This window comes from Syngnathus acus, chromosome 9 (genome assembly GCF_901709675.1).
Source record: "Syngnathus acus chromosome 9, fSynAcu1.2, whole genome shotgun sequence".
NCBI classification, from domain to species: Eukaryota; Metazoa; Chordata; class Actinopteri; order Syngnathiformes; family Syngnathidae; genus Syngnathus; species Syngnathus acus.
The window spans coordinates 3,851,096-3,875,801 of record NC_051094.1 but is presented as its reverse complement, the minus strand read 5'-3'; the positions used below and the strand labels follow the sequence as shown (position 1 = coordinate 3,875,801).

At 45.6% G+C, this 24,706-nt stretch overlaps 3 protein-coding genes and 1 long non-coding RNA gene across 11 annotated transcripts; 2 read left to right on the top strand and 2 right to left on the bottom strand.

The window, feature by feature from the left end:
• Positions 1–415: 415 nt before the first annotated feature.
• Positions 416–14,861, bottom strand: LOC119127168 (ral guanine nucleotide dissociation stimulator-like). 5 transcript variants are annotated; one of them, XM_037258972.1, is made up of 18 exons: positions 14,312–14,861; positions 8,722–9,026; positions 8,533–8,607; positions 7,738–7,931; positions 7,415–7,539; positions 7,045–7,260; positions 6,771–6,874; positions 6,613–6,697; positions 5,764–5,841; positions 5,597–5,683; positions 5,335–5,367; positions 4,977–5,098; positions 4,802–4,897; positions 4,329–4,551; positions 4,153–4,227; positions 3,799–4,077; positions 3,593–3,707; positions 416–3,507 (listed from the first exon to the last, which is right to left on the bottom strand). In XM_037258972.1, the coding sequence occupies exons 1-18, from the start codon at positions 14,330–14,332 to the stop codon at positions 3,332–3,334; spliced, it is 2,409 nt and encodes an 802-aa protein (XP_037114867.1). In that variant the 5' UTR covers positions 14,333–14,861; the 3' UTR covers positions 416–3,331. The 5 variants fall into 5 exon arrangements, with proteins under 5 accessions (XP_037114867.1, XP_037114866.1, XP_037114864.1 ...); XM_037258971.1 differs by lacking the exon at positions 14,312–14,861 and adding an exon at positions 11,797–11,992; XM_037258969.1 differs by lacking the exon at positions 14,312–14,861 and adding an exon at positions 9,460–10,036.
• LOC119127329 lies at positions 11,304–13,219 on the top strand. Its single transcript, XR_005098802.1, has 2 exons — positions 11,304–11,393; positions 12,703–13,219. It is a non-coding gene; the product is annotated as an uncharacterized LOC119127329 (long non-coding RNA).
• A 405-nt stretch (positions 14,862–15,266) lies between the features above and the next one.
• ptgesl (prostaglandin E synthase 2-like) lies at positions 15,267–18,961 on the top strand. The gene is made up of 7 exons (XM_037259120.1): positions 15,267–15,608; positions 16,085–16,288; positions 16,371–16,426; positions 17,003–17,155; positions 17,322–17,522; positions 18,056–18,173; positions 18,525–18,961. The coding sequence occupies exons 1-7, from the start codon at positions 15,309–15,311 to the stop codon at positions 18,663–18,665; spliced, it is 1,173 nt and encodes a 390-aa protein (XP_037115015.1). The 5' UTR covers positions 15,267–15,308; the 3' UTR covers positions 18,666–18,961.
• A 290-nt stretch (positions 18,962–19,251) lies between these two features.
• Positions 19,252–24,670, bottom strand: LOC119127180 (outer dense fiber protein 2-like). 4 transcript variants are annotated; one of them, XM_037258994.1, is made up of 16 exons: positions 24,391–24,670; positions 23,979–24,077; positions 23,778–23,902; positions 23,396–23,519; positions 22,906–23,037; positions 22,572–22,649; positions 22,360–22,431; positions 22,071–22,187; positions 21,776–21,901; positions 21,555–21,664; positions 21,194–21,329; positions 21,019–21,129; positions 20,610–20,870; positions 20,288–20,388; positions 19,631–19,919; positions 19,252–19,471 (listed from the first exon to the last, which is right to left on the bottom strand). In XM_037258994.1, the coding sequence occupies exons 1-16, from the start codon at positions 24,484–24,486 to the stop codon at positions 19,325–19,327; spliced, it is 2,124 nt and encodes a 707-aa protein (XP_037114889.1). In that variant the 5' UTR covers positions 24,487–24,670; the 3' UTR covers positions 19,252–19,324. The 4 variants fall into 4 exon arrangements, with proteins under 4 accessions (XP_037114889.1, XP_037114891.1, XP_037114892.1 ...); XM_037258996.1 differs by having other exon boundaries at positions 21,776–21,892; XM_037258997.1 differs by having other exon boundaries at positions 21,776–21,889.
• Between the last annotated feature and the right edge of the window lie 36 nt (positions 24,671–24,706).

The window sequence follows — 24,706 nt, the reverse complement described above, 5'->3', positions numbered from 1 at the left end:
TGGCGAATACATTTTAATAACATACTAGCGTGCGCGTTGTTCGACACTAGTGTTAACTAGCCAGAAAGCTTTCAACCACTTGTGCTTTTGAGGTTAATGCCATGGTCTCAAATGATATGCTATTTATGATACTTACCTTACTTGTGTCATAAAATGTTGGGAATTACTCACATCTCATGGATCTCCATTTCTTAAGATACGTATATATATATATATAGTGTATATATATATATGTATATATATATAGTATATATATATACATATATATATATATATATATATATATATATGTATATATGTATATATATATACTAATAAATTACAGTATTGCTGTTTCCTTATTTAAATACTTTTTGATAATTAAATTGAGTGAAAACTATCAAAATCATAAGGAAAGTACACAGCACACACCGTATTCTTTTATAAACGGTATGTTTATTCATTTATATACACTAATATATTAACCTATGACCAAGAGAGAAGAGAATTTACAATGAAAAAAAAAACCTGTATATTCAAATCAATAAATAGAGCGGGACACTTTTTGTACTCTACATTGTTTTTAGTCCTGCTGGAATGATGAAAGTAGTAAAGGAAGAGACTTAAAAAAGTTTGTCAGTCTTTTAGTTATAATAACAAAAAATATGGCATCCGAGCACAGCAGAATGCAACAACACACGCGCACACACACTCGAGCATCACAAAAAAAGTTATGTCAAAGCGCCAACACACAAACCACAGAAGCATCAGCTGCACAAAGGAATACACAATTTGCCTTTTCCACACTCGCTCGCACGCACACACACAAGTGGCACGTCATGAGCAGATGTTAACACATCGTGTAACGTCAGCGGCGTGGGCATTTCAAGTAATGCGACACGTTATATGTTGTGGTAGAACATGTCAAGGATCACTGCCGCAACATGCCAAATGTTACCAAGTCATGAGATGGCATAACATGACATTTGATGTGACTCGACATCAAGTGTTTAATCAACTGATGTAACCATGACATGTAAAGTTTCATGGGAAGTGCCAAGCGTCGTGTCAAATTGAATGTCACGTAAACGCAACGTATTGTCATGTCAAAGGTCACGTCATGTCAGTGTAACATGTAAATGTCAAGCGTCATGTTACATGTTTTGACACGTCAACATGTAACAAGTGATTGTGACACACCAAGAATGTAAAATGTAAATTGTCACACAAGCGACAAAAGTTATTTCCGCAGCGTGTCAAAGGGCGCTAAGCTTCTTGATGCGTAACGTGTAAATTCACAACTTTGTTCATAAGCAAGATGAAAAAAATAAAATAAAAAAAAGAAGAAATCCAAAGGTTTGCTCCTGACTTTAAAGGCAAATGACTTGTTTGACACTTATTGTTGTTGTTCACAGTGCTCGACATGAAGCCCGCAGTGACTCCCTCCATCACCATTTAGACTTGCCGCAAATAAAAGCAAATAATAAAAATCCAAAATATGTCGGCAGTGGCAACAGGCAAATGTTTTGTTTTGAGACAGAGATGAGAAAATATTCTTGGGTGCTCATGCCATTTTCTCTGCCTGGCTGCTTTCCCAACATTTCCCGTCTTGCTTGGCAGCCAGCGTCAATTTCCAAAGTTCCTTTGTGTGGAGTCGGAAGAACTCAACTACGTCATTTCCTTCAGCGCTGTTGCGCCTTATCTCAAGACTTTCCTTTCATCATTTCCAAAGGTAAACGTTTACGTCGTACAGTGCTCAGCAGAAATAACAAGCCAACAGGTAAAAAGGAAAATTCTTTCCAGTGAAAAGGTTCTAGTGGTTAAGTTTTATCGTAGTCATTTTTTCCTCTTTGTCTTTCTCTGTGTCCTACTTTTTTTTCCAGAATATAATGGAATTATTCCCAATTTATTTTCCATTTTTGTCATGAATGAAGTTTTGAAAACAAAATTGGGACTAAGAAAAAATCAAGTTTTTGAATCAAGTTGTAATTTCACAAGACTAAATGAAGGTTCATTGGGGGGTGGGAAAGTAGCAATCGTACCAGAAAGAATTTTTCATTTTTGCTGAAAGAAAATTGTTACAATATTATATGAGCAAAGTAAACATTTTTTACAATAAATTAATTTTTTAACAACGAAGTAATCCTTTTTAAATAAAAAGGGATGAAAACTTTTAGGTGCAAAAAAGTCAATCTTAAAGTCATTTGTTTATGAGTCAAGTCAGAATTTGGGGGCGAGGGGGGTAATATTTTACAACCATATACAGTATTTTGGTTTAAGAAAAACTTCAGTCAAACAAGATTAAAGTTTAAATTTTAAGTGGAACACCATGAAACTATAAGTGGTCAATGGGAGGCGCAGAGAACATTCATGGAAAAAGGTCCTTGCTTGCTTTTCATATTTTTTTCTTTTCTAAAAGGCCTTTTGATTGTGATCATCAGCAAAAATTATGAAAAATATTTTCATACCGATTAAGAAACACCTGACTTGACGTTATTTATGCCAAGCACTGAGCCTTTTGTCACAAGTGCAAAGTTATTAGTAAAAAAGATTTGAGAAAAAAAATAAAAAATAAATAAACGACAGGAGGATTGCCTCAACAAGAATTGAGGGCTGAGGTGAAAAATTCCCAAAAATGTCATTCTATTTCCAACCACGGCAGCGGGTGAAATCATGGAACCGCTTGAATGAAAGATAATCAACAGCACCATCTTCCGAGAAACAACAACAAAAATTGTACAAAGCAAAAACGTCACGGCACAGCTGACATACATACAAGTTGTCAAGCGGCGTTTAACTCGTGGTCTGTTTGACCATTTGTCAACGTTTCCATTGTGCCCAATGTCTGTCTGGTGGGCATCCAGAACACTGGCAGTGGGGTGGGGGTGGGGCATCCGGCACACCAGACGTCATCTGTTTTGCCCACGTATCAGCGCAATGACCGTGAGGAACATATAGATCCCTCCCACGGGACAAGATCCATTTGTCAATCCAGAGCATCGGCAGGTTGCTGTGAAAAAAAAAACAGATCGTTTGCCCATGTGTCACCAGTGGGCATCCCAGACATCTGGATCCTACCCACGGGACAACATCCTTTTGCCCATGTGTCATCATCAAGGACTAGAATGTTGTAAAAAAAAAACAATTTCAAAAGTGCAACGACATCCTATCCATGGGACAATGTTTGTTTGACCATGCGTCAACACAAGGCCAGGATGCTGTTTAAGAAAAAAAGAAAAAAAAAGCATCCAAAGTGCGACGGCTTTCCTGGCTTGGCCCGCAAAATGAGGTCCAGAGCTTCCCGAGGTCAAACTAAGTGCTAAGGTGCTCCTGGTGGCGCTCTCTCGCGCTCTCAGAAAATGCCTTTGGCGATCTTCAGTCCTTTCTGCTTCATGCGCGGCAGCGTGGAGCTGGCCACTGTCTTGGCGCGCACGGGTCGCGCCGGCCCGCGCTTCTTCAGCACAAAGTCGTAGTTGGCGCTGGAGTTCATGGCGTAGAAGACGTTGGCGTTGTCGGGAATGCGGAGCTCTGGACACAGGACAGACGTGATCGCCTCCAAAAACTGCCACCGGGGGGAGAAGTTGTGTTGCTAGTCGTAAACTTGTTAAGGTACCTTTGTCTTCTGAGATCTTCTGCACCAGCTCGTAGTCTTCGGTTTTTTCCCTCTCCAGATTGTGTTTGATCATCGCCTTGCGGATGACGGCGGGCGTCTTGTCCTGGCTGGTCACCTGTGCCAAAGGACAAACACCGCTTGTCAAAAATCCTCCGCTACCAAGATCATCAACCATTCCGACAATGTCATGAAGGCGCTCCATTTACCAGGATGCTCTTGTACATGTTCCCGTTCTCCACGTCGAGGCTGACGCGGATGATGCAGCAGTCGTCCACCTGCTGGTTGTAGAGGGGCAGCGACAGCGTGGAGTAGTTGGACACGGCCGACACCGAGCGCTTGTGCGAGCGCGCCGCCGACAGAGAGAGCGAGAGCGCCGCCGCCGACGACACCGACGACGACGACGCCGTGCTGGAGCCCGACGCCGAGCCCGAGCTGGAGCCCATGCCCGACGTGTCCAGAGACGACAGCGACGTGCACTCCCAGAACTGCCACGCGCACGTCACATTATCTTTCGAGGACGTCGCGAAGGTAAAATGTACCAAAGTGCAAGTGAGCGGTACCGTGGAGGTTGTGTCTGCAGCCGAAGCTTCTCTCCCCAGAGCGGAAACGGAAAGTTTCACCGAAGGCGTTGACGTCTAAAGCCAAGAACAATTATTTCTTCTTACAATGAGTCCAATTGGGAGGAAGAATAGAAAAACAAAACCGCTACAGTGCTGGAAGGCTTCCCGGCACTCACCTTCCTCTCGTGTCCCTCGGGCGAGTCCGAGAGGAAGCTGGCATTGACGTCCTCTAGGTCGGAGCCGCTGGAGCTGACGGAGGTGACGCTGAGGGCGTCGCCGCCGTCGCCGCCTTGGTATGGTCGGAAGTGGGCGTGCTCAAAGGACTTGGAGTGGGAGCCCACGGCGCCGCCACCGCTTCCGGCCGCCGAGCAACCGGACGAGCCCTCGGCCAACTGACGACTGCACGCGTAAGAGACGCAACCCAAATGAAACGGTGATATGGAACCCAAACTTTGAAAACCTTCTAATCACGGCTAGAGTCTCTTATTTAAAAGATCAACCTCAGCTTAAAACCGTATTTGTAAGCCTTTACTTGGCTTCCAGCACAAAATTAAAACCTAAGCACTTCTCATGGCCTTGCTATCGAAGCGGACGGACAAGCCGTCTTTCTCAGCCTCAATCGGATGCTAACCTAACGGCGCAAACTCACTCGCTCCATCGTTTCATGATGCCTCCGTTCTTCTTGGCTCGCAACGTGTTGCCCGCCGACTCGGAGAGCGGCTCGATGTCGCACGACAGCTGGTAGCTGCGGGACAAGGAGGGAGGAAATCAACGAGGCGCCGACGGGCTGCTCCGACGCGACGTTACCAACGGCCACCGGTTACCTCTCGGCCTCGCTGAGCTTCTCGGTGGAGGCGAACCACTCGCGGAAGTGCGCGTCTTGAGTGAAGCTGTAGTTGTTGGACGCCAGCTGCAGTAATTTGATCTGCGCGATCACTTCAAACTCCTGAAAACAAAAGAGAAATAAACAGCTCAACTCATCATAAAAGTTATGCACAAATCACAAACACAAATTAGACAGAAAAATCTGTGTTTAGCAATCGGAGGAGGGCGGCCATTTTGAATGCATCAAAAATGACAACAACAAAAAACACACCAGGACTACACAACAACCGCGCTAAGACAAAAACACATTCACACGTGTCATGCTAAGCTAAGATAAACTAAGCTAAGCTGACGCACCTTTCGTCTCTTTTCAAAGTTGATCAGACCACCCTGGAAGACACAAAGGCAAAAAACATTCACAAAGGATGACTAAAATGAATGCCAGCTTTACAGATGTCATTTGCACATGACATTTGATCAAACAACATTTTGTAAAGGACAGCTTTATAGACTGTCTGAAGTGTGTGTTCTGCAACGGAAAATGCATCTCAAGGCATAATCATCTTCAAAGTAAAACACTCGATTTACAGATGTCATGCCTCAGCGAGGGCACACTGACCTCGGTGTAGTCCTTCATGGCCGTGTCCATCATGACCAGGTCTGTCAGGAAGGTGCCCAGGTAAGGAATTGTGCCCTGCATCACTCCCTGAACAATCCCGGTTCAAAACTCAGACTGGAAGCGCATGTTTATAATGGTGCCATGAGATGGTGCTGTGCTTTACCAACCAGGTCTCTCTGCTGCTGGTGTCTCCGCTGAGCTCGTTTGGGATTCATCTCCAAAGTCGCAAACTTAGACGTTCCTTCCTGATGGGGCCACAACACATTAAAAAACGTACCATCGATTTTTAGTTGACTATGTTCTTCTTTGTCATTTAGTTTGTCTGGTCTCTTTTACAAGCTGCCCCCTAGTGTTTTGATTCAGATAGCACCTAACTGCAGTGCCTTATTTGTGCGAAATGTGTGGCAAGACTAAGAAAAACATTCAGTGGAATGGAACCCATGACATCAGAATCATTTTTGCCACAGTTGTGTACAAAAGTGAGAACGGGCCTGTGGCATGGTTTAACTAGGACAAAGCAGTTTCAAAAATAACTTCTGGATTTCGAGTGTCAGAGGAAAATGGATAGATTCCCGGCGATTTTTGGAGGGGAGGATCTGTGAATGTCATTATCTTAACTTATGTTTTGTTATGTATAAATGTGTAATAAAAAAATAAAAAACCACAGGTCTGGACAGAAAAAGAGCTAAGCGTCTGTTTCATGGGTCAGGACCTATTATGAAGTATCGGTACTTGGCGAGTACTCCGATGTTAGCCCTCGTAGCGTATCCGCCAAAAATGGTACTAGTGCATCTTCCGTGATCTGCCAGCACGTTAGCACATTGTCCCGCAACAGGCACATCAGCAAAAAGGCTGCTGGTGGCCGATAGAGCCCAGCCCCACCCCAGGGTGTCTCCCGACACTCGGGCCCTTATCTGCGCCCGTCAGACGGGTCCGCCATCACGTCACGTTCACGTCACAGGGGTTCCCCCTCACGCACAAGCACACACATGTCCATGCTCGAGCGGGCGTCTCACCTTCACCAGCAGCTCCCGGCTGAGCGAATAGTTGTTGTCGTCGGAGAAGATCTCGGAAAGCTCGCGAAAGGTGCGGAAGCTCTCCCTGTGGTTACAAAAGCGATTGAAAAGCGAGTACACAAACCAAACCATAAGGGGTTGGGGGGCCGAGGACGGACCGAGAGACTTCCTCCCAGGTCCTCTTCAGGCGGTGGACGGCGTTGCACTGCAGGGCGGAAAGGATGGCTCGCAAGGACGAGAAGTTCTTCAGGATACGACACTCCTGCAGACAAGGCGCAAAGTGTTAAGACCTTGTTTGACGCACACAAAAAAAAAAAAAGGCAGCAAAAATGAATAAATAAAAACACAATTCCTACATAAAACACTTTTTTTTTTTTGGGTGGTCTGCAGTGCGTTTGCCAGTGTCTCTGCAGGCCTGGACGGCGTCCCTACCCGGGCCACGTCGATCCATCTCTCCAGGAGTCGAGCCCTCTGGTTGTGCTTGAGCGCGGCGTTACTGAGGCAGGTGCTGATTACGCAGTTGGTGACCGAGTTGAACTGGGCCACCGTGGCGCGGATGGTGGGCGCCAGGTGCTCTTTGCCCTTCTTGTCACGCTGGGACCAGATGCACCCCAGGCAGTGGTACGGCACCACCTTCTTGAACAGGTCCTGCGCATAACAGAAACCTTGAGTGATTTTTTTTTTTTTTTTAGAACCAAAATATTCAAGCAATGACTCCTCCGTACCTTAGATTTGGGCCCATTGCAGTAAAATCTCTGATCACCCCCCATCCCAAAGACGTAATATTGCCAAATGTGCTCACCGCGTCCATGAGCGTGAATTGCTCGGCCACCATGATGGGGTCGAAGGAGAGGAAGCTGAAAGTGGGCAGCTCGTCTTCGAAGCCGCTCTCCTCCTGCGTGGCGAACGGGCAGCCCAAGTGTTCGCCTGATATTGCAGGATGAAGAAAGCATGTTTGAAGCAAGGGCAGGCATTTCAAGACAAGGGCAACGTTTCAAACTTGCTTTCAAGAGGTCGACCTCGGACTTCAACTTACTGACAAAACAACACAAACTCATGTGACACGTTTACGTCGACCCCAGCCCAGATTCGCCAGAGCCCAATCTGGCGTTGGCGCTCTCTTACCCTCGGTTTCGGGCTCGCGCTGCTGCCGTCTGTGGAAATGTGCCAGCAGGTTGCGGGCACGACGCTCAAGGTCAGAACCGGGGAAGTGAAGGTGGAGGTACGACAAAAGCTGGTGCAAGCAGTCGTAGCCTGGCGGAGTCCAGAAGTCCTCAGAGTACTGGTCCAGCCAGGCACCCAAGATGGACGATACCGTGCTTCAAAACACAGCGCCACGTGCTAACATGTTAGCATCATGCATGCTATGTTAACTCTTCCTGACAACAAATGTTTCTACAGCCTCAAAATTAATGTGTACAAGAAAGATGAGTCCAAAGACAATTTGAATACTAAACAGGCTACTTAAGCTAACGTTTTAAAATGCAAACGTTCCATACATTAGACAGTTTGAAATTCATTTCGAGAATCTACGAGAGCCCAAAAGGCTAAATACTAGCATCTTTTTCACATTCAATCTAAAACTCTGACGTTTCAGGGGCCTCTGTGAGGGTTTACAATGACTGAATGAAATTCAAAAGAAAGATTGGCGCTACGCTAAATGCCAACAATGTTATACTAAATCGCTAACATTAGAATCTCTTTTATGCACTTAGCTTTTCGCAACTGTATTTGTCCGTGACAAGACGAACCCAAAGCTAAATGCTAGCGTCTCTTTCATGTGAGCTACTGAACAATGTTTCTGCGTCCTCTGCGGCGGGTTTTGAACATGTGGCAAATTTTGACTATTAGCCAGACGTGACATTAGCTACAGTGCCCTCATATTTCTAAAACAACAACAAAAGATGAGTGGCATCTCACTTTCTGAGCTCGGTGCAATCGTCCTGGCAGACGCGATGCGCCGTCGCCGCTGGAACATTCTGGAGCCTGGCGTACCTACAAAGAAAACCGGAAACATATTTTAAGACACAAACTGGTATGGGGGTTATCCTCTCTAATATCTTTAAGGTCTGGTTTGATAAGGGATAGAAGCGAGCTTAAGGTCAATACCTGTTGAGCAGCAGGTCGAGCACCTGCTTGGCAGTGGCAAAGGATCGGTAAGTGCAGAGGAAGATGGTGACGTAGGTGGAGTCCTTGCCCTTGAAGGCCGTGACCATGTACTCCACCAGCCTCTCCAGGGTGCCCGCCTTGATGGTTCGCACCTTGCACGTCTCGTAGAGGCTGAGGGCGGAGTCCGTCTCCACCCCCAGCCAACGCTGCCCTTTGCTGGACGAGTGGTGCAGTTGCACCTTACGCAGCGTGATGGTGAAGATGGCGTCGTCCTCCACTTCTTCGCCAATCTCCTGCGTCGAGCTCTGAAGTGGCAAACACACAAAAATACCGGAAGTTTGAAAAGAGTTCACGAAAGGCACAGACAGAAAAAGGAAAAGGGACTTCAAAATTGCAGCCCATTATCACCTATCTAATGAATTCAAACAAACATCCGTGTTAGTGATTGGATAACATTCTTACATAATAAAAAAAAAAAAAAAAAAATGCTTATTTTTAAACAGTGTATTTGTGAAATGAGTGTCACAAGTTTTGTACTTTTTATTGCCCTTCAAGACACCTGCGGATAAAAGACTAAATTAACCGTAAAGCCATTATAATATGATCATACATCTTTAATACTAAAATAATACAATTTCACACCGTTTACAGCAGTTTTGCTTAACAGTATCTACTCTGACACTTTTAGAAGCGGTTCTTAAAAGAGTCCAGCACCATCTCCCCAGCCCGGGGCCTCACCTCCGGTAGAGGAAGGTCCGGGTGCAGCTGCGTAAAACTATGGAGCACCACCGAGCCGCAACCGTTGGACACCTCCAGCTTCACCCCGTCCCACACGTCTCGCGCCCGCCACGACGACTCGAACATCTCGACCAGCTCAATACCGCCTCCGAAGCGAACAATAGGAGCCCAGCGAGTGCCGGGAGAGAGGGCTGCCGTCATCGCGGATAAAGCGACATCTTGGGCGGTTTGGTTCGCTCGCTTGGAAGCGACTGACCAGCGGACGTTTATCGTCGTTCGGCAACAAGGATAAAGATGATGACGATGAAGATGATGCGTTTACGGGAATCGTGACTCAGACGGGAATTTTTCTAACCACGCCCACAGAAGCACGATGTCTTCACGGCCATCGGAGATTTTGAACGTTAACGCTAATAATGTAATTGCGCGTTAAACAGACATTAGGTCTTTTTGTAAGTTATTTAATTACATTAACTGATTTAAATGAGCCATTCGCAGTTTCACTGCACTAAGACTTGCAATTGTGCCACATGTTTGCACCAGTTTTATTCCCTAATGGCAAAATAAATGAAAGATATATTTTGAAAGAACACAAAATGTAATATTAGTTGAAAACGATGGAATAGAGCCATTGCTGGTTTAGTATATATGTTTTTTTTTGCGATATATTTTGCTATAAATTTAAACCTGAACTGACTCAAAATAATCAAACAGTTATACAAATTACATAATACAAAATACAAAACTAAAAATACAAATATATAGGTAATTTCAGGTAGTATAGCAACAAAAACATAAAACAGTTCTAATTAATCAAAAAGGTGACGATGAATACAAAAATTGATGGTTAATAATAATCATCATTGGATTTGCACGGTGCTTGAGTTGACATGGCGATTCGTCGGTTCAACCACTATGGCCGACAGTGCCCAGAAACATATTATATATATTTTTATACTATATTGTTTGCAAATCTCAAGTGGCCAATGTGTTCTTTGTACATTTTGGGCAAATCTGGATTAGCAAGACAACTTTTGAGTTGGATTCCCCTTTAAGAAAAATGTGACTTTTGTTTCTTGAGAATAAATCTGACTTTATTCTCATACTTCAAAAACTACAACTATATTTTCATTACATTATTAACGGTAGATATAGTCAATAGAATAGAGCAATACTCTCACTTGTGCACTAAAATGAATGATAAAAAGAGGTAGAAAGGAATCACGTTGAAACGCAACATGTGTATGCTAAACCAGGTTGTGAAAAACAAACAACAGATCAGTAGTTCAAATCCAAGAACACTTTGTTGCTCTTGCTGTTGTGCTATGTGACAAGTGACTTCTTTTTACACTTGTTTGACAGCCAAGAGTGTTAAAACTGGGGGACCCCCCCCCTCTTTTTTTCTGTTTTTTAATTGTGATCTAACATGGACATCTCTCCGCGTTTTACCAAAGCGAGCCCGACCTGTGTTGCGTTCCCGTCAAAGTTTCCCACCGATCGGACCAGCAGTCCGCAAGTCCAGCGGCTCCAGCTCCCCATCTCCGAACCCCGAAGGAGGTCGGCCGCCACCTGCCCAGCGCTGTTGCTGCGGCGCCTCCTTAAAAAGTGGGGCAAAAGCCCAGGCGGGCACGCTCGCTCTTGCCGCATGTTTGCTTTTGCAGCTGTGTCAACAAGCGTAGGAACAACACTGGGAAAAAATTAACTTGCAGAGACTTGAAAGAACTCCTGCCAGGATGAAGCCTGTTGGCCCGGAAGCTAACCGCCAGGTCGACACGGATGACGAGAAACGAAAGCCGGGCCCTAACGGGGCGTGGGAAGGTTCTTGCGTCTTCTCCGACATGCGGCACATGAAAGCGGGCAAAGGCGCGACCAGCTACAGACAAATCACGCACACATTGCGTAAACCTTCAGCCTGACTTGAAGGCTTCGCCCAGGTATTGAGGCCTTCCTTACTTTGAAAGCTAAACCTGTCTGAAAATATTCAAAGCCCTAACCCAACCCCCAATTAATCCTGCCTGAAACTTTTAAGATGATCTAGTTCAGACCCTCCTTTGAAACCTAAACTTGAAGATGAAACCCTTGATTTGAAATCCTAATCCTATCTTGAAACCTTAATTTGACATTCCAACCAAAGTTTTGAAAGCCTAGATCTGACCGAAACCCTTATTGGAAACCTTAACTTGAAAGCCTAACAGCTTGAAAGCCTACCGAACCAGGATTGAGACGTAAAAGTGCGAGGAAGCAAACGTGCTTACTTACTTGACACCCTCATGAACGAGGTGGCTATCGAGACTTTGCCGGGCGCGCATATAAACATAACGGCGGTGGCGCCCTCACCAGCTGGTCCACGAGGTATGTGGGCAGGTGTAACACGCCCATCATGGCGGCGGGCTGCTGCGCCAACACTCGCGGCACGTAGAAGCGCTCCTCCATATTGTTGCTGCGTCAACCGCACCCTAGTACCGCTCTGCTGGTCTCGCTCTACCAGACCCGGTCCACTAGTGCCACCCCACTAGTGCCGGGTCCGCTCCTCGGCCACACGTTGCCTCTGTGCAGTGGCGCGGCCGGTATTCACATCCACACTGACTGATTGTGGCGGTTCTGATTCTGCTGCAGCTCTGCTACTCTTTTCTCTTTCTCTCTTCCTCTTTTGCTCACCCTCTGTCTCCCTTTTTTCTCTCCACCTCCCTTTGTTGCTACCTCAATCCCTTTTTCCTCCCTCCATCTCATTCATGGCTTCTCTCGCTCTCTCTCTCTCCCTCTGTCTCTCTCCTAGCCACCTGCTGGAATGCTGTCCTCTGTTGCCACGGCGCCTCACCGCCATTCAATCAAAGGGGGGGCGGCGGCGAGGTGGTCTGCTTCCTGTTTACACAAAGTCACGCGCAGGTAATTGACACACGGTAATGTCCGTTTTGATGGAATCCAAATTATCGGCGTTTTGTGAAGCGTAAAGTGAGGAAGATTTTTATATCTTTTTTGGGCTCAGGTGACCATGTTGTTGTTATTTGGCATTTGTCTCGTTTTGCAGCAATGCAGGAAGTGAGTGTGAAAGCTGCTCTTTGTGTGGCCAAACAATCAAGCTGATTTATGAACTGCGTTAAACCTTCTGCTGCCTCGCTATTTGCAGCAGGACACCTCGGTTTCAAAGTAGGGTTTCAAGCCAAGCTTAGGGTTTCAATTTAAGCTTTCAAATATCCTCCAAAAAACTTGCGCGTCTCACTGTGTATGTTTTTTTTCCACAAGCACGTTGCCAGCTGGTCTGATGGGGGCGACGGGTCACCACCTCGCCCGCCTTTTGCTTCTCTTGGTCCTGGACGCTGGTGGTGGGCGGCCATGTTTGACGCCAGCACGTGGGAACAAAGAGACCATTGAGCTACCATTCATGTGCTAATGATGCTAGCCGCGTCGCGGAGGACGATCCACACATGAATGCTGTTGTCATCGCAACCAGCAGCAGCGGTAACCACTGCCTGCGGACTCACTGGCAGTAAAAATATTAATACAACTTACAAGTTAGTGCAATTGAAGTCTAACCAGTGACTTGGCACGGCACCACTCAAATTGGATGTCGACTAGCATATTTCCGGACTCCGGGTGACAGGACTTTGTCTGTGTGAAATGTTTAACAGTGGAAAGCTGGATCGGCCTACGGTGAGATTTCTGCTGCATTCGAGGAAAGTGGGAAGTCTGACTTTTCTGACTTCCAACTTGGAAAAATGCACTTCTGAACTGGGAGGTCCAAGTTGCAAAGTCGAAAAAATAAAAGGACCCCCGAGTTCTTAGACGGACTAGAATGTGACGTCACACGACAATGGCGAACTCCCGAGGACGCAGTCCATGAATGGCAAAACTTAGCTGACATCAATTTAGTTATTCAAAATAACTTCTTATAAGACAACGTGATTTGTACTGTCTGCCGCTATCCACTTAAATGAAGTTATTTGGTGTAATGAATTAAATTGTTTGTGGATATGGTATAGATGTATTCATATAAATTAGGGCAATTATAAAGAAGGTTTGTTGGAGGTTAAAGTGTGTTGCAATGACCGAGAAAAACAATGTGCAGGAATCAGCCATTTTGTTGTTTACATTTGCCTCCAACGCTTTGAGGTCAGAACTGTGAAAAACCGAGTGAGATAAATCCGACTTCCAACCTTCCTTGAATGCAGCGCAATACCAGCCATTGCCTTGCAGTGATGAAAACATCACTGGGCTTTGTGTAAAAAACCAAACAAATTTCAGATCTACTTTTACGACTACTTTTCGGGATCTCTTTGAGAAAGGCATCCACAACTAAAACCATCATGTATCATTGCAAACAATCATCGGGTTTGGTGTAAAAGCCAAAGGCAGACAAATATTGCATCTACTTCTAGGTGTGGCGAATGTTTGGGCATTTCTGTGTGAAAAAGGTTTAGACTGACAGCGCCATTGCTGGGTTCTGTGCAGAAAAACTAAGAACAGCAGATTACGGCTTTTCACAGGATCTCTAGGAGAAAGGTGTCCATGACTGATACCACCATGTAAACAACTGCTGGGCTCTGTGTACAAGGCAAAGGCAGATCTACTTTTAGGTGTGATTATTTTGTAGCATCTCTGTATGAAAGGGGGTTTGACTGATAGAACCATTTGTTGTCGGAAACGATCGCAGACCAACACATTTCAGATCTACTTTCACAACTACTAAGCAGGGTCTCTGCATGAAAATACATGGGGAAAAAAATATGATTAGGTGACAGAATGTAATTTTTTTTCAAAGCAGTCAGCGGTCACAGGTGATATGCTACATGCAAATGAGCCCTGGCTCCAGGGGTACTTTCAGGGACAAAATGTACCATTTTTCGCATCCTACCTGTTTTTCCAGCATGATCATTCTCTCGCTGTCATGACCTTCATGAGTGTGTTGAGGCGCACCTTCATTCGGCCAGTCAGACAGTCAGTCGCTGCCCTCGGTTAGCATCCTCACGGAAAGAAAGGGGGGGCGAGCTAACTAGCCTAGCCGTGATGCTAATCGACAGCTACCGTGTTTAAATGTCCTCTTCGCCGCTAGCATGTCTCCACATTGGAGAGGGGGGGGGGGGGGGCGAAAAGTAAAAAAACAGCTAAAGGGATAGCTTAGCGTCGTTAGCTGGCTAAAGAGCAAGCGATGGTGTTTATTTGTCTCCTCCCGCTGTCATCCGAAAACAACACGACATCAGCGGCGGGGGGGAAAAGATGTCCTCCTGCGTGGGTTCTCCACACCAAACCTCCATCATCATCACCGTCGTAGTCATCATCCCCGCTGACGAGTAGTCGCCCCCACTGGATGCGGCGATGCGTGCGCGACCGCGGATGCTTTAATGGATGCTGGGGAAGGCGGAGGCGAATCACTGCTTTCGTGACAGGAAGCCGCCGTTAACGATGCTCGTGAACGTCGCACACGAAGCCCGAGCGCGTCCATACAATGTGTAGAAAATTCGGAGTAGCATGAACGCACCGCTTTATCCTGTCAATCAGCGGTATAAGGATATGTGTTTATGTGTATATGTAGTGGTCATCAAAATTATCAACATTGTTGAATAAGCGGGGAAATTCTACAAGTGCGGTGGAGCAATTTAAATAAATCCACAAAATTATGAATCCGTGGGTGCTGAACTGCGATGATATGTCTGGCTCCTTTGTGCATATAGTGTTTAATTTACACAAATAGTTGCATAATTGTCTCAATGTACCGACGGTTACGTGAAAAAACTGCGTAAAGTACGCAATGATGTCACAGATGGGCGGAGCTTCGACTGGATGACAATCCAACTCGTGAGGAATTCGATTGCAGTGCATTCTGGGACTTTATGTAAAGTCAACAATTTAACATGGCGGCGTCCTGCGCAAGATCTCTGACTAAGGTCGGTTGGACGATTCTGGAGAGTTCTGCGCTCCGCCGACCCGGCACCGGCGTCTTCTTCTCGGCTTGCCGTATGCCCCGCAGGTCCTACTACTACTACGGCGGCGGTGGTGGGACAGGAGCCCGCTCCGGACTGCCGTGGTCTCTGCGAGCTGGAGGAAGCCGTGCTCTGGGCTGCGCCTTCCTCCTCGGCGGCGGTGTGGGGATCTACCATACCGTCAAGCTTTACTGGGCACAGCAGCGACAACTGGCCCAGGAGCAAGCCCAGGTGACATGCTTGATTTCCGGCGAGAGGAAGGTTGCCTTACATGGCAGACCGCAGGATGAAACTTGAATATGATTACCAAAAAGTAACAGAGAGAGGAGAAACCAGCGCAAAATGATGTTTGTGATTTTGTTTTTTTACTATTTGTATTTGTGGGTTTATTAACTTTTCCCATTGATTCGCAGTATAGGACCAAGATTAAAAAACAAACAAAACAAAAAAAAAGACAATGGCAGGTTTCCACTGCAGATACATATTGATATTGGATGATTGCCCAGCCCTATCTGCATTTTCCATTCTTTAATAATCATCATCAGAACATGTCAGTTCACCAAAAACGAGTTTCTGATCACAGAGTGGAAAAACAATGATATTATTTTGAAATGACACGTAAAGTGGAACTGTTTTATAATCCTTCAAAAACAATTGACTGAGTCGCCATCGCGAGTTAATGCCAACAAGCTCTACGTGTGTCTCAGGCGCCCTCCACACCTTCGACGTCGGCTTCTCTGTCCCTGACACTGTACCAGTACCAAACGTGTCCGTTCTGCAGCAAAGTGCGAGCCTTCCTGGACTACCACGGCCTGGCTTACCGCGTGGTGGAGGTGAACCCCGTCATGCGGCGGGAGATCAAGTGGTCAGTCTACCGGAAGGTTCCCATCCTCATGGTGGACGAGCACCTGGTAACGCTTAACCCGCAAATATCTGGCGTAGTTTTGATTTGTCTATGACGTCTGCTTTTTTTCTTTATGAATCCAACTGCAGCAACTGAACGACTCGTCGGTCATCATCAGCTCACTCAAGACCTACGTAGTCAGCAAGTGAGCGTACATATTTTGCCGTGACGAAAACTCTATTAAACTACCTTGACAACGACTGAAACTTAATAACCGCCTTGATGACAACATTAACGATTGTATTATTAAATACCTTGACAACTATCTTCACGTTACTTTAAACACTCTTGTGGATTAACTCTCGACAACTACATTAACAGCTACCTGTTAATAACTGAACGATTCTCTTGACGACTTCAGTAACTAGCATGGCGACGACCTACCATATTAAATTGAGGATGAGCGCCTGGTTAACAAAGCCAGTTAGTAACCGCCGTCGTGGTACCATTTCTTTCTGATTGTGGTTTTAGGCTTTGTTGAACGAAAAGAGCCTAGCTGTGTTGAGCTTCCTTGGAAGAAAATATCTGAACAACTACCATCATAACAACAACCTTAATAACCAGCGTAACAAATTGGACAACTCTTTGAACAACTACTACTTTAAAGACCATCTTGACAATTACCTCAACAACCTCGGCTAAACCAATCTGACCCCAACATGACATCCCAAAGCTAGTTTGTCACACTTGACTTTTTTTTTTTTTCTTTCCCTCCCTCCAGGGGTTCCAGCTTGTCTGACATTTTGCGCTGTTACCCAGAGATGAAGTCTGTGAACGACAGCGGCAAGGAGGTGACGGAGTACAACAACAAGTATTGGCTGATGCTCAGCCAGGACGAGACGGCCGCCGTCTACCCCGACAAAGGCAGTCAGAAGTAAAACAAGTGGCGCCGAGCTAGCTAGCTAGCAATGCTAAGCTAACTTTTCATTCAACTTTTATGAAAGAAACACTACATCGAGCAGTTGCTGGTTTACGGGTCATATTTTTGATTTGCGCTCTTAGCATGTCGGGAAAAAAAAAAAACGTGATTTTTGTTTCAGGGAGGAGATGAAGTGGCGGCAGTGGGCCGACGATTGGCTGGTACACCTGATCTCACCCAACGTCTACCGCAGCACCGGCGAGGCCCTGGCCTCTTTCGACTATATCGTGCGCGAAGGCAAGTTCGGAACCCTGGAGGGATGGTTCGCCAAGTACGTCGGCGCCGCTGCCATGTTTGTCATCGCTAAACGCCTCAAGAGCCGGTGAGTGAGCCGCTCGCAATCGGGGATCACTTGTGACAGTCGATGAGCTCTACCGGCCTGATTAATACAAGTATTTTCAAATTGGCAGAAATCTACCAATTTTATTCTTGATTTTTGAAGTTTTTTCAATTGTCGTCGTTCTTTTTGTTAGGTTACGGATTTTAGCTATTGATCTGACTCTAAATTATGATCAACACTTCACACATGAATCGCTATGTCCTAATTTGGCTTTATTTTGAAACATCCCCCACCTCCTAAAAATCTTGACGTTTCGCCCATTTTTTCAAATAATTAACAAATAATCTGCATGTCATTTACATATTGTCATAAGCAATAAGGGACCCATAAAGAGCTACTTTAGTTTTTTTATTATTATTAATCGGATAATGAATCGGTTATCGCAATTTGAATCTGCAAATTTTCAGAGTTTGCCTAAAAAAAAAAAAAAGAATTATAGGTTAGGCTTTTGTGTCAACCGCTGTGTTCATCCGTTTTCATTACCAGTGATAAGCAAACGAATGCTTTAATCGCAGGCACAACCTCCAAGACGACGTGCGTCAGGACCTGTACAAAGCTGTTAACAACTGGGTGGCGGCCATCGGCAAGAAGAGGAAGTTCATGGGCGGAGAGCAGCCCAACCTGGCCGACTTGGTGAGCAAACGCGGCAATGCCGTCGCATCCACACCTGACAAGAGTCAATCCACGTTATGTTCCAGACGGTGAAAATCCGCGCCATAGCTAAATCTGATTCATTAATTAAAAAAAAACACAATTTAGATGCAGGCCTAATTTTTAGTTAATGACTAAATCACAACTACTTTGATTCATTGAATAAATCACAATAGTTGATTGATTTAATAACCATTTAGTTGTCGATTTAATTTTTGCATTTCTGTTATGCCATATGACAGCATTTTCTCTAAACGGGGTTCACTGCATATTGTCAAAAACAAATAAATTGACAATCTCACTGTACTTTTGCCGCTTGCTCATCTCTGGCAGGCTGTGTTTGGCGTTCTGCGTGTCATGGAAGGCCTGCAGGCCTTCGACGACATGATGGCCAACACTAAAGTGAAGCCGTGGTACCGGCGCATGGAGTCGGCCACACGCAACCACGATGGACTCTCGCAATCATCACGATAACTGTATTGTTCGTCAAAAGACGCCAAAACTGCGGGGACTGTTGGACGCTCATGTGATCCTGCCGTTTTTCCTCTGCAATATTGCGGCCACGGGCAATATTTAATGCAGTATGCAATGGGTTTTTACTGTTAATCTGAATGACCCCGTTGTGAATGGTTCCCTTAACGGGTCACAAAAAAAGAAAAAGTGTTAACTTATTCTTGTGTTGCGCTTCCGGGATGCAGGATGGTGACGCGCCTTCTTCAGATGGTGTTTGTCTGAAAGTAAAAAAGAAATAAAACCATTTCAAAATTCAATCAAATGTGCTTGAAATACAGGATTCGTGCGTGGACTTGCAATGAAGACAAAAAATGTGATTTTATTCGATTATTTTGTATTGTTGGCTCTTGTGTTGTGTCAACTTTGAGTTACACAAAATAAGTTCATCAAAACCAAAATAGAACACAATTGAACTAAATAAGCACAAACGCACCTCTGATTGGTCTTTTTCTCCTCAGCACCTCCATCCAATCAAAACAAGGTAGCTCATCACTCAGTTCCTGTGGATCAACTTCAAAAGTTTGGAAGGAAATCACCGCAAATGAAATAGTGTGGCACGTCCAAACACGTTTATTTGCGATTGAGAGCAAAGAGGAGAAGTCGAGTGGAAGTTTTTGCCGTCAGCTGGGGAGGAACGGCTCTCCGAAGACGTTCCCGTAGGAGGTCTTAAGGAACCGCACATAGTTCTGCAGGCTGCGGTTGGTCTGGTCCGCCTGGTCCAGACGCTCCTTCAGGTTCTTTAGCTGGTTCTGGAAGCGACGCTCCATCTGCAGAATGATTTTGAAAATGATCTTCACAACTACCCCTAATTAAACAGTTAAAAAACTAACTTGACAACTGGGTCAACTACCGATACTTTTATATGACATTGTGGACTCCCTCGACAACTATTTTAACAGGACCTGGATCACGAGCGTCAAGGTCACCTCTTCCTTGCTGCGATGCAGCTGACTGAGCTGGGCCTCGGCCCGACTCAGTTGTTCTTGCAGGTCCAGGGCTTTGGACTGTGACCTGCGCTCCTTGTCCAGGACTCTCTCCACGCTTTGGCGGGCCTGCTGCTGGGCGTCGTCCAGGGTTTGCTGCAGCTGCTGGGCCAGGACGGCGTTCTCGTGGCTTTTCTGATCTAGCTGTTGCTCCACGCTAAGCACGCTGACCTCCTTCAGGGTGAGCGCCTCGCACATCTCCTTGTTCTCCACACGCATGGACTCCAGCTTCCTGCAGACACACACCATTTTTTGTTTGTAATTCCATACTGTAGTCAGGAGCAGATGTTCTGGTACTAAATTAATGTTGGCACGCTAACGTAGCTCATTCATTATTTTATTTGGGGGGGTAGGTTGCCTTTTTCCCCCCACTGAACCTAATTTTGAATGGTTTTTTTTTTACTACTTCCTCTACTACTTAAATGTATTCACCAAAATTATTATTTTATTTACATTATTTTCATTACTACTCAAAAAGGTAGTAAAGGGTCACGAGCCTGAAAGTAAACGGTAGGATCCAGAGATTCCACACAAGTAAGACTGAAGGACTTAAAAGGTATCAGATGGTGATGGGAAATGGCAGTAGCAAGTTGCTGTTACCTTTCCAGGTTGATTATCTTCTCTTTGAGGACGTTGTTCTCCTCCAGGAGCAACATGTTCCTACGCTGGAACGCCTCAAGTTGAGAACCTTGTTGTTCCACCTTAAAAGCAACACGGGAAAAAAAAAATGTACATGTACACCATCTAAACCAAAGAAGTTTTTTTGACATCCAGAGGGCTATGACATACACGGAAAGATCTGAAGCACCCAATTAAAAATCGAGACTTCCACGGAAAAACCCGAGCACACAAAGAGAGAAAAACAGCCACAGGAAGATCTAGAAAGTCCAAAATAAGACCGATAAATCTTAAGTGATGCTACCTTGTGTCTAACTTCAGCAAGGGTGGTGTTGTGCTCCAGGTTCCTCCTCTGGTGAGCGTCGGCCTCCTGCTGCGCCTGCGCCAGCTGATCCTCACTGCGGCGGAGTCGCTCGGGAAGCGTTTCTAGCTGTCGCAGGCGTAGCAGCTCCTTCCTCAGCTGCTCATGCTCCCGCTCCCGTGCGGCCGTAGCCTCCTGAGCCTTCAGTTGGGCCTCGTTCATCTTCAGACGCTGCTCCTCACGCTCCAGATCTGCCTGCTGAGCCTGGCCGACAAAGCATCCAGTTTGGCCTATCTGGTATGTTCTGGCCCATTGACACTTTAAATCTACTTTGTCAGAGGCTGATAGTTGTGATAGATACTCCATTCCTTAGCTTAGCTACATGCAACTATTGCAGCTCAATGTAGCGTACCTTTCTCTTGTATTTGTCCAACACGACTTCCCGTTTATTGTACGATGTCCTAAGCTGCAGTGTTTCCTCTTGAGCGACTCGCACTTTCTCCTCGCTGGATGTCAGCTGCGCCTTGAAAAGAAAACCCAACCGCTCACCTGCGGAACTTGCTAAGATTGATTGCGATGTCCTATACCTGCAAAGACACTTTGTCTAACGTCAAGGCGGTGTTCTGGGCGCTTAGATGGTGGAGTTGGTTACGGAGCTCCTCTCTTTCGCCGCGACTCCGCTCGTCAGCCACGTGGTGCTGAGCGTTCCACTCGCTCACCTGCCTGGGAAAAGACACAGTCATAGTCTCGTCTCGCTTGGTCTGGCGTGTGTGCCTAGCTTAATAATGTAGCCCAGCATAGTTGAGTATGGTAATAGTTAAGTCTTGTCTACTTACTTTTCATATTGTAAAGTCTCAAAAGTCTGTCGCAATCCAACATAGTCTGGATATTGAATAATCTGGTCCAATAAAACATGGCCTGACGTGGTATGACATTGCTTGGACTCACAATTGGAGCGCAGCCACGTTGTCCTCCAGCTGACTTCTGGCCGTGGCCTCCTTCGAGATGCGCAGGCGTAGCTCGCTACACGTGGACAACGCTTGCGCCAACTGCGACTCCTTCAACAACAACAGGCGGTTCTTTCGTTCTGAGGTCATTCCCATTTTTTCAAGTACCCTCTCTTGTAGTCTCTCCGGTCTATCGTAGTCGAGTCACCTCGTTTTGTGTACCTTCTCCTGAAGTCTGGCTGCCATCTGCCTGGACGCCTCTTCGGCCCGCTCGGCATGGCGGGTAAGCAACGCCAGGGCCGCCTCGTCGTCGTTTTCCCGTCGTTGCTCGTAAGTCTGCTGCAGACGCTGATTTAGACAGGGTTTAGTTTTTGTCACACAGTTTACGCTGTCATAGTCTAGGACGGGGTAGGTTAGTTGAATGAGCATAGCCTGTTCTAGTCTTGTCCAGTCTGTAACCAGATTTATAGTTGCACTAAATTCAGATTAATATGTCAAACTTGAATGCAAAGTGGACCTGCAGCTGAGCGGCCATTGTGACTTTTTCTGCCTGTAGTCGACTCAGCTGAGATTCCAAATGGTCTCGAGTAGACGACAAGATTCTAGAAAGCTCCTCTGTAGTCTTGGCGTGGTCCTGACATGGAAGACAGAGAGAAATAAACACGAGCTGCGGAATTGATTGTAACTAGTAAGCAGTCAGCAGAGCCGTTGAAATGTAAGAATTCTTCTTCTATTTTTATTTATGAAGGCTGTCTGTCAGATCTGACAAGTACAACAGCATTTGCTAAGTTGCGGCAATTGCCCACCTTCTCAAATTCCAAAGACTCTGTAAGCTGGGAAGCTTCTTTCTCCTTGCTGCAAAGCTTGGACACAAGTCTCTAGAAGACACAAAAACATCCAAAAATCTATTCTCTTAACAAATTCCATCCAACAAGATTGTCATCCTTGAGCTGATGGCAATTGTGGTGATTATATTTAAAGTTGTGATTGTGTTATGATTATAATGATAGATGCTCACTATATTCTCAGCCTCAACTTCGGCCAGCCTCCTCTTGAAGCCTTCGTTCTCGTCAGAGTGTCTCTCTGCTTCGCTCTGCTAAAAAGAGAAAGAAAAAGCAACAGTAGTACTGTACTCGTACAAGTCTTGTCAACAAGCATAGTCAGTAAGACTTGAATGAATTACAAAATACTAGTTTATCATAATTTAGTCATGTCTTGCAATAGGATAGCATATCAAACTCATTTTCGATAATTGACACATGGAGTCCATGCGCAATTTGTCTTGGCGGGCCATAAAATGACGTATCTGGTCCCCGGGCCTTGAGTTTGACACCCATGGTCCTTCCTTGTACCTGCCGATGGCTCCAGTCTCTGAGGAGGTCCCTGAGGCTGTGATTGGTGTTGTCAAAAATCTCCATCCTCTCCATGAGAAGCTGACGATGCCGTGCGAGTGTGGACATCTGAAGCTTGGACGGACGCTTGTCCTGCGAAGTCCACCTCCATCTTGTTAGTGTCAGCTGCCACCACCCACATATAGACCTTTCCAAAATGTTTGTAAACAAAAGGTGCCAAGATACTTTCGGGTGGCAGAAAGTGAGTGACCATATTACCCGTTGAAATGTCAATTAGGATCCCACACTCTGAAGACATTTTACATTTGGAAGTCACATTTTTCAACTAGTGCAGTCGAGAAGAAATTATTATTCAAGGTGTTTATCCTGTTTTCTCAATGACTCTACCTTGATCAAATGCAATAGAAGGGTTTGCTAGTGACACCTGGAAGTCCGTGTGATGTCAAGATGAAAAGGTCAACTGCCATGGACAAGTCGGATGACAAATTACCTTAGCCAGGCCGTCCAGGGTTTCCTTGAAAGAGGCAAGTTGATTGGCTACCGCCACGCCATCCACTTCCGCCTCCACCAGGGCCCGCAGCAGGACCTCCGTCTCCGAGGGCGGGACCTGTCCTCTGACATGCACACAAAAACTCGTCCAGAGCTAGCACACTTCTATTACGTACTTGTATTATTAAAAAGATTTCGTGTACTATAACAATAATCCAGCCAAGCATAGATTCGTGTAGTAGTAGCATTGGCTAGCCTAGCGTAGTCCGGTGCAGTACATTCATAGTCTACTGCAGCCCTTTGAGATGTTTCTGTGATTAAGGGCTGTATAAATAAATTTGACTCGACTCGAGTAAGTGGGTGTATTGTTTTTTGCATGTTACTTGTTCGAACGCTGGCTGTTTCCTTGCTCTTTGAGCAGCAGGCTGAGGTTCTTCCTCAGTATCGTGGTGTCATCGTCTTGCTCATCACTTTCCCGCCGGACATTATCTGACTGCACTCGGCTTCTCTGGAAATAAAAGCACAAGACAAATAAGACAAACATCATACAATATACCAATGTTTACACAAAATAAAATAGGGACCTGCTCTCGTCTGCAAGATGAGATTCCGGGAGGGATCCAAGGGGCTCGACCGGTAGATCTCCCACGATCCCCTCTCGGCTGAACATCGCTACTCCTCTCCTGTACAACAAATACAACCACAGTTTAGGAGAGTAATTGTTGATTAAAGTCCATGGTCTAATCTATGAGTACCATGTTCATCTCTACAGTAATAGTCTAGACCAGGGGTCTTCAGTCCTAGTCAATCCTGATCCTCGGGGTCCCCCAGGATCTAAGAACCCCACTCTATCATTGCATAGTTTTGTATAGTATTAGTCTAAGCTTAGTACTAGACGAGTCTACCATATAGACTACATGGTCTGTGCATTAACAAACTATACCTTAATGCAAGTTTGTGTGGGAAAGAAAACAAACTCGAGGTACGAGTATTCACCTGCGAGGTCCTGATAGGGCTCCTTCTCATGTGAACGTGCACCGGTGTGCTCTCCACTACATGGACGTGGACGGGAGGAGAATGTCTCGTTCTCATTCTTGCCCAATGTAAAAAAACCTCAACGTTATTACACGTTTTACCAAAAGAAACAACTTCCGATATTATTTTCTATATAAAAAAGCATCACTCCCGGACTATTTAAGTCATTTTTCCAAATGTAAAAACGACTACGAATAACTACCGAACAATGTTTGGAGCGTCAAACGGTCGCCTTCTGATTGGTTGTGCGGTATAACATATGCGCATTCTGATTGGG

Excerpts from the sequence above, each read along its gene's own strand:
- LOC119127180 (XM_037258994.1), bottom strand. The coding sequence starts at position 24,486 with ATGAGAACGAGACATTCTCCTCCCGTCCACGTCCATGTAGTGGAGAGC. Across the intron at positions 23,038-23,395 it reads CCCTGGACGGCCTGGCTAAG|GACAAGCGTCCGTCCAAGCT; the intron begins GTAATTTGTCAT and ends TGGACTTCGCAG. Across the intron at positions 20,389-20,609 it reads TTGCTGAAGTTAGACACAAG|GTGGAACAACAAGGTTCTCA; the intron begins GTAGCATCACTT and ends GTTGCTTTTAAG.
- ptgesl (XM_037259120.1), top strand. The coding sequence starts at position 15,309 with ATGGCGGCGTCCTGCGCAAGATCTCTGACTAAGGTCGGTTGGACGATT. Across the intron at positions 17,156-17,321 it reads CCCGACAAAGGCAGTCAGAA|GGAGGAGATGAAGTGGCGGC; the intron begins GTAAAACAAGTG and ends TTTTTGTTTCAG. Across the intron at positions 18,174-18,524 it reads AGCCCAACCTGGCCGACTTG|GCTGTGTTTGGCGTTCTGCG; the intron begins GTGAGCAAACGC and ends CATCTCTGGCAG.
- LOC119127168 (XM_037258968.1), bottom strand. The coding sequence starts at position 9,660 with ATGACGGCAGCCCTCTCTCCCGGCACTCGCTGGGCTCCTATTGTTCGC. Across the intron at positions 4,898-4,976 it reads AAGCTCAGCGAGGCCGAGAG|CTACCAGCTGTCGTGCGACA; the intron begins GTAACCGGTGGC and ends CTTGTCCCGCAG. Across the intron at positions 4,228-4,328 it reads CCGAGGGACACGAGAGGAAG|ACGTCAACGCCTTCGGTGAA; the intron begins GTGAGTGCCGGG and ends TCTTGGCTTTAG.